The sequence below is a fragment of the Thermobia domestica genome, unplaced genomic scaffold, assembly GCF_964235325.1.
Source record: "Thermobia domestica unplaced genomic scaffold, izTheDome1.hap1.1 HAP1_SCAFFOLD_607, whole genome shotgun sequence".
Classification (NCBI taxonomy): Eukaryota; Metazoa; Arthropoda; class Insecta; order Zygentoma; family Lepismatidae; genus Thermobia; species Thermobia domestica.
In genome coordinates this window covers 98,031-106,135 of record NW_027656317.1, presented here as the reverse complement: position 1 = coordinate 106,135, position 8,105 = coordinate 98,031, and the positions used below count along the sequence as shown (strand labels likewise).

At 45.2% G+C, this 8,105-nt stretch overlaps 1 protein-coding gene across 1 annotated transcript; it reads left to right on the top strand.

The window, feature by feature from the left end:
* The first annotated feature begins 3,842 nt into the window (after window positions 1-3,842).
* LOC145677078 (uncharacterized) lies at window positions 3,843-4,606 on the top strand. The gene has a single exon (XM_081747756.1). The coding sequence runs from the start codon at window positions 3,988-3,990 to the stop codon at window positions 4,561-4,563; it is 576 nt and encodes a 191-aa protein (XP_081603882.1). The 5' UTR covers window positions 3,843-3,987; the 3' UTR covers window positions 4,564-4,606.
* The last annotated feature ends 3,499 nt before the right edge of the window (window positions 4,607-8,105 follow it).

The window sequence follows — 8,105 nt, the reverse complement described above, 5'->3', positions numbered from 1 at the left end:
GTACATACGTCCAGACCTTGGCTGCCACATGTACAGAACCCCCAGAGGCTTTTCACAACAAAGATTTTATAAAAATACACTGCGCCAATATGCAGGACTTCCAGAAAATCGACGCCTACTGCCTCCAGACGAATGCGTCCTACTCCACGGAGCTACCAAAATCAAACAGACCTCTCAAAGTAGTAATCAGGAAGCTACCTCTTGACACATCACCTGACGACATACATAAAGCCTTAGAAGCACTGGGATACACCCCCGCTGCGGTCTCTCAACTCAGAGGCCGACCAGACGAGAAGGGAGTCAGACCACTCTTTCCGCTGTTCTTGGTCTCTCTCCCAAAAACAACCACCAACTCTGACATATATAAGGTTCGCTTCCTACTCCACTTCAGAGTAGAGATAGAACCGTACAAAGGCACAGACATGCTGCAGTGTTTCAGGTGCCAAAGGACAGGACATTCCCAGCTGACCTGCAATGCCACTCCACGCTGTGTCAAGTGTGCTGGACCCCACCACAACAGAGAGTGCCCCAAAACATCAAGGGACACACCAGCCAAGTGTGCTAACTGCCAGGGAGCCCACCCTGCAAATTACCAGGGCTGCGATTACCTGAAGAAAGCCAAAATGAAGAGGGGGAACCAACGATTCACCGCCCCCAATCCGCCATCAGATGACCCGACAAGCACCTCTGAGACAGCAGACACCCCACAAAAGACAACAAGACCAAGTACGTCCACCACAGACAAGACAGTGAGAAGTCGACCACGCCAAGAAGAGTCCACCAAACCTCAGCCAACGGAAACCAAACAGAACCCACCAGAGAAACCGACCATCAGAGAAACCACCCCAGAGGAAGGGCCAACCAGACGTCAAGATCCGCCACAACGAAAACAAAGCAACCAAGATCAGCCAACCCCAGCGCAACAAGACTGCAGCCAAGAACCATCCCTGGCAGCGACCATCAAGGAAGTGATGGAACTACTAAAGGGACTCAACATCAGGAAATTCATGAACACCTTGAAGTCAGGACTAGAGAAAATGAAAACAGCTACAGACCCCGTCACGAAGTTCACAACTCTCCTTGAAATTGCAGCCAGCATCCTCGATGATGGAACAGAATAAGTCAACCATAACCCGAGACCTGAGACTCGCGTTTTGGAACGCGAACGGAGTCAGAGACCAGAGGCTAGAGCTGACGGATTTTCTCACTCGAGAAAAGATTGACATAGCCCTACTCAGTGAAACTCATCTCCATCCTCCAGACACCTTCAAGATTCGCAATTACGTGATGTATAGAACAGACCGGCAAGGACGCAAGGGAGGCACAGCTGTTCTGGTGAAGAGACACATCGCTCACGACACACTACAGTTGCCACCGTTACAAACCATAGAGGCCACAGCAGTAACCATCCACTCTCCAGATGGCCCCCTTCAGCTCATCTCGGCGTACAAGAAGCCATTGGCACCTATCCAAGCCCAGGACCTGCAAGCGCTAAGAAGACTAGGACATCGAGTTCTCGTAGGCGGGGACCTGAATTGCAAGCACCCCGCTTGGAATTCCAGGGTATCCAACCAGGGCGGACGGGATTTGTTCCAAGCACTGAGAAACATCGACTTCCTGGCCACAGCTCCTCCAGATCCTACACACTTCCCGACTAATGGAGGTGAACCAGATGTGTTAGACATGGCTCTCACGGCTAACATTACAATCAAGGACGGACCAAATTCAGTTATCGCACTTCATTCAGACCACGTCCCAGTCACCATGACGGTAGCGCTGCGTACACACGTTCCAGCCAATCAAGTACCACGCCTCCGTCAAACTAACTGGGACGACTACACCAGGAATCTTGCAGAAATGATCGACCCCAGGCTGCCAGTCAACACACCGGACGAGATAGATGCCACACTTGCAACACTCACGGCATCAATGCAAACCGCATATAGACTGGCAACAACTACCCAACTCATCCCTCCAGAAGAGCAGAAACCAGAGGATCTGAGGACTACAGCACTCATCCACCTAAAGCGCTGGGCCAGGAAGAAATGGCAGGCCACACGCCACCCAGCATTCAAAACCCTATGGAATTCACTGACCACCAGGGTGAAGAAACGCCTCCAGCGCCTCCGACTCAACCAGTGGAACGCCAGACTTCAGGAGCTTGAAACGCCATCCAGAGACTTCTGGAGACTTCTAAAGTCATTGTCAAGAACACCTGGACCCCCCAAAACTCAACCACTACGAGGGCCGCAAGGACTAATTTATTCACCGAAACAGCAAGCTGACCTTCTCGCAGATCATCTGGAACAAACATTCACGGAGAACAACACTCCAGTGCCAGAGGGAATCCTGGAAGCAACACAGCAAAGCATGCAGCAACTAACTGGACAGCATCACCTACCAGCACAAGAGCTAACCACACCTCGGAAGATCCAGCAAATCATCCGAACAATCAATCCAAACAAAGCAGCGGGACCAGACAGGCTTCCACCACTGGCACTCAAACATGCTCCGAGGAAGGCTATAGTTCTACTATGTAGACTAACAAACGCAATTCTAGCAACAGGATACTACCCCGCCGCATGGAAAGAAGCAAGAGTAATTTTAATACTCAAACCAGGAGCGGCCAGGACTGAACCCAAAAGCTACAGACCCATCAGTCTGCTGTCACATCCAAGCAAAGTGGTCGAGCGAGTGATACAACAGAAACTGATGAAGCACATCGAGGAAAACAACATCCTTCCTCCTCACCAATTCGGGTTCAGGCCTGGTCACAGCACCACCCACCAACTGGTCAGAGTAGCTGAACAAATAACTTATCAGTTCAACGAAGGAGGCCACACTCTCGGTCTTTTCCTAGATATAGGCAAAGCGTTTGACAAAGTGTGGCATGCAGGACTACTACACAAACTACTGCAAGTAGGAGTACCACGACACTTAGTGAAAACTCTGAAAAGCTACCTGACCAACCGCACATTCAGAGTCTCCCATGCGAACAACCTCACAGAACCAAGAACAATCAGAGCAGGAGTGCCACAAGGATCCTGTCTATCCCCGATCCTGTACAATGTGTACACGGCAGATCTTCCCACCACCAGAACAACCATGACGGCGACCTTTGCGGATGATACTGCCATCTTCGCAAGTCACCATAACTTCAGATTTGCTCACCTGTACCTCCGCAGACACATCGAACAGCTGGAACAGTGGACCAATGACTGGAAAATTCAAGTCAACACAGAGAAGACAGCACTGGTCGACTTCACTAGGAACCGGACACCACGGGAATACAACTTCACCCTGCATGGAAGAAACATACCCATCCAACAACAGGCGAAATACCTTGGAGTAGTGCTGGACCGTCACTTGAAATTCGGAACCCACCTGGAGGCAACAGCCAAGAAAGCAACACAAAGATTCCGATCCCTTCTACCCATCCTGTTGAGCCCTCAACTCACCCAAGAAACAAAACGACATGTTTACCGAATGTACATCCTACCCATCCTAATGTACGCCCATCCAGCATGGGAACACACATACCAGTGTCACCTGCGCCACCTCCAGGTGGTACAAAACAGAGCCGCCAGGGCCATCACGGGCCATTCTATGGACACCCGAATACTTCAAATTCATGAGGACCTCGATATCCCACTACTTCAAGAACTGCGTCATCAGCAATCAACCAAATTCTGGATGAAGGCTTCAAGATCAACAGATCCAGTCATCGCATCCCTCGGAACCAAAGACCCACCCCGTCGACTGTACAAGATGCCAAAACCGCCTTAACAACATGAAGGACAACTAAAGGAACCTGCGACAGTTGCGGTTCCTTCAATCACATACGACCACCTCAAAATCAACGCCAAGTTTCAACACAGAAAGAAGACAAGGGCTTTGGCCCGTTACTTCCTACAAATAATCAACGGTCAAGAAAACACTCAGCGAAAATTTCATTCTTCAGTATCGTTGAGTTTATTGCAGAAAGCAATGGCAGATACGGCATCAGCACCTGCAGCCCCGGCACAGGCTTCTCCTAAGAAGTCTGCAAAGCCTAAGAAACCAAAAACAACACCTTCTCATCCAAGAACATCAGAAATGGTGAACAACGCCATCAAGAATTTGAAGGAAAGGGGAGGAAGTTCACTGCAAGCTATTAAGAAATACATCTCTCAGAACTACAAAGTGGATGCCGAGAAGCTTGCTCCATTTATCAAGAAATACTTGAGAAGTGCAGTTGCTTCTGGGTCTTTGGTTCAGACCAAGGGAAAAGGTGCATCTGGATCGTTTAAGCTTAGTGCTTCATCGCTGAAGGAGAAGCCTGAAGGTGGATCTTCAACCAAGGCGAAACGATCAGCATCAAAGGAGAAGAAGCCTGCGAAAAAGCCAGCAGCTAAACGTCCCAAGAAGACTGGTGAAAAGAAAAAGGCTGCTGCTCCCAAACCTAAGAAATCACCATCTAAAGTGAAGAAGGCAAAAACTCCCAAGAAGCCAAAGGCCCCGAAGCCAAAGAAGGCTACAGCAAAACCGAAAAGTGCTAAGAAGGCTGCACCAAAGAAGAAGTAAATGTGTCAGTAAATCATCTGACATTTTAAAACGGCTCTTTTTAGAGCCATCAAATACTTTGAGAAGAGTAAAATTGTGCTTTTCCTATCATTATCACATGTTCATTCATAGCAATGTATAGTATACACGCAAGGGACTTTGAGTTTTCTTTTTAACCGAAGCACTTCTTGATGTAAGTGCTTTATAACAGAGGGGAATTGAGGGTGGGGAAAGAAAGCTTTCACGGGTGTCAAGAATGGTGTACTCGAAAAAAAATGGGGAACACATTACGTAATGTCAATTTGTGATCACTTACTTTTTCCTTGTTCCTATCTTCAAGTAGCGAAACAGTACAGAAAACGCACTTAATGCATTTGTTAGAAAAACTTTTGCAGGCTGACTGGGTTCGATTCTCGGTGGGAGCTCAAATGTTTCGCATTGCACGTTAATAAGTAGGTCCACGTTTGAAACAGCCTTGCTGCTGAAAGGGACACTAAACTAAAATCAACTCTTTTCAAGGCTGGGGTGAAAGAAATGTTCGAACTTATTACAACTCGTGAAAGTGAAGTAGACTATGTTTCAATTTAACGTCGTACTATTATGATTTTTATGATAAAGGAGACGGGTGATTACGCCTAATGAATGATGGAAATACTGGTGTAATGAGAAAGTGTTAGGAAAAGGGAACACGCTAATAACCACGGATACCGTCTTATAATTCGTAATATTGCTATAAAGAAAAATAGTAACACCAGCAGAAATGTAGGTGTACAATTGAACTGATGTTAAGTACAAACAGACACTTAAAGAAAGTTTAGTTTAACGTTTGCATTCAACAGCAGCGACCTCTGACAAAATAATATTACTTTTGCTACCTTGGAAGAAGTACATATTTCGCCTGCGAGTTCTATCAGATTAATAACGTTGAGAAGGGCAAACAGTGGTTGAATCGAAGTTAAGTTATGCAACATATGGCAAAATCGAACCCTTGACCACATAAAACGAAGATAATCAATCGGTAAACATAGGGGAAAACTAAAGAATATACTTGAAAGATAGGATGATATACGAAACGACAGGAAAACGAAGGTAGATGTATTAACTATGCAACATACGGCGTGAGAATTTAAAAAAAAAAGATAACAAGTATGGACAAGATCCTTGTTAGGATAACAGCATCTCTAAGTAGTGTATTGGTCCTAAAAAGGACCGTTTTTGAACTCAGTGCCAGAACTTCAAACTTAAGCACGTTCCCCACGGATGCGGCGAGCAAGCTGAATGTCCTTAGGCATGATTGTGACTCTCTTTGCGTGAATAGCACACAAGTTGGTGTCTTCGAAAAGCCCTACAAGGTAAGCTTCACTTGCCTCCTGTAAAGCCATGACAGCTGAGCTTTGGAAGCGAAGATCTGTCTTGAAATCTTGTGCAATTTCTCGGACGAGTCGTTGGAAGGGCAGCTTGCGGATGAGCAATTCAGTGCTCTTCTGGTAACGACGAATTTCTCGGAGAGCCACAGTACCAGGCCTGTAACGATGGGGCTTTTTCACTCCACCGGTAGCTGGAGCACTCTTTCTTGCAGCTTTGGTGGCAAGCTGCTTTCGAGGAGCTTTGCCTCCAGTAGATTTCCTAGCTGTCTGCTTGGTACGTGCCATTGCAACTGTCACGACTTGTTTCAAATAATTGCGCGCTGAATGAAGTCAAGTTATATAAAGAGCAAAACCGTTAAATCAAGCTATTTCTCATTGGATAAAGTCAGTCGAAAAGGACAGTTCTCATTGGCTTAGACACGTTTTGTGTTTTTCCTCCGTGCTTTCCCTGCATGATCGAAGGAACAAAACCACGAGTCTTGGGCTGCTTGGGCTTGTATTTCTCGTGTGTGGTGAGCGAAGCAGTAACATATCGAAATGACAGGACGTGGAAAAGGAGGCAAGGGTCTTGGCAAAGGAGGTGCCAAGCGCCACCGTAAAGTTCTTCGTGACAACATCCAGGGTATCACCAAACCCGCTATTAGGCGTCTTGCTCGCCGTGGTGGTGTGAAGCGTATCTCTGGTCTCATTTATGAAGAGACCCGAGGAGTATTGAAAGTATTCCTGGAGAACGTAATCAGAGATGCTGTTACATACACAGAACACGCCAAGAGGAAGACAGTGACAGCTATGGATGTTGTGTATGCCTTGAAGAGGCAAGGAAGAACCCTGTACGGTTTCGGAGGTTAAGTTGGGGTTCCTCCTATTTTGGATATAAAATTGGCATAAACGGCTCTTTTCAGAGCCAACAAATTTATATAAAGGGAAAGATTTACTTTGTGCGATTTTCTGTTAGATTATAAGAATTCGTGTAACTACATTAAAGCCTTTTGATGCACACTAAATTACAGACGTAGAGAGATTAATTTGAGAAAATCATACGTTTTTTTTTACATTATGTACGTTCATGTATACGTATTCATATCATGTAGCAGTATTAATGCTGGAGAAGGGGTTCTGGTTGGAAATTGGCGATTTGTTGGAAGTAGCGAGCATGAGAGATGCGAAACGCAAGTCGGAATTTCTGTTCTGACAGTAGGATGTACGTATAGAGGCTTATACAACTTCTATACTGTGCTGTGAGGGGCGAATAATGCGTTAGAAACCTGAATCTTGTCCTTTATCTTGTTTACGTGGTCTTGGGTTCGATTTCTTTCTTTTGCGGTAGTGTCTATTGTGATTTACATGTAAATTAATGACACTTCGTAGCGGGTTACTAAAATAAAGAGTAATACAAATATGAGATGTAGGTTAATGCATTGTATACTTCACATTATTTACTAAAGAAAGGCAGTAGTTACAAGAAACCTAGGCTCGCTCGTTGGGCACAGTAGCAAATGAGTTCTGAGATCAGAGAATAAGAGTAGTTGCGTATTACAAACCATATACATATAACACATATCACACAAATATGAATATCGACCTTGCAAAGAATAAATCGTACTTAAGTGTGCATTTAATGTCATTACTATGTTGCAAAAGAAATTTAGGAAAGTTTTCTGATCCGCTCTGTTCATGATGTCATTGGGGCATAGTAATGAACAATAATAAATGTCGAGAACATATTGAACAGAGTAATTTCAGCCAAGCCAACGCAAGAGAGAAACATGAGTGCTTTAAGAATGTTGGAAATTCCTTTGTCTAGCATGAAGTACATGAGAATATGTGGTATGAGGTTTTCTTCCATTGCTGAGAATCTGGGCTCGACTGTCCTGTCCTCTGGGTAATATGAGCCCGATGTACGCAAATATCAAAAAAATGTAGCTAGCGACAATACAAAAGGTAATGATCTTATAATTAATAATGTAGTGGGAACTAAGCACATCGCTGTTTGGAGTATTCTAAAGTTAGTGTGACTTCCTATGGGCTTCAATTACGATCGACGACTACACATATACTAATTAATCGAATAGCAGCGAGAATTTCGAATGAAACTAAGCAACTATCTCAGACACTTTTGATGAGTCTGTATATCGAAAACAATTCATTTCAATCGTAAATCTCCTCTATAAAGGGGTTTGTGGCCCTCATAAGGGC

Bases quoted from the DNA above. Each gene is read 5' to 3' on its own strand.
- LOC145677078 (XM_081747756.1), top strand. From the start codon at position 3,988: ATGGCAGATACGGCATCAGCACCTGCAGCCCCGGCACAGGCTTCTCCT.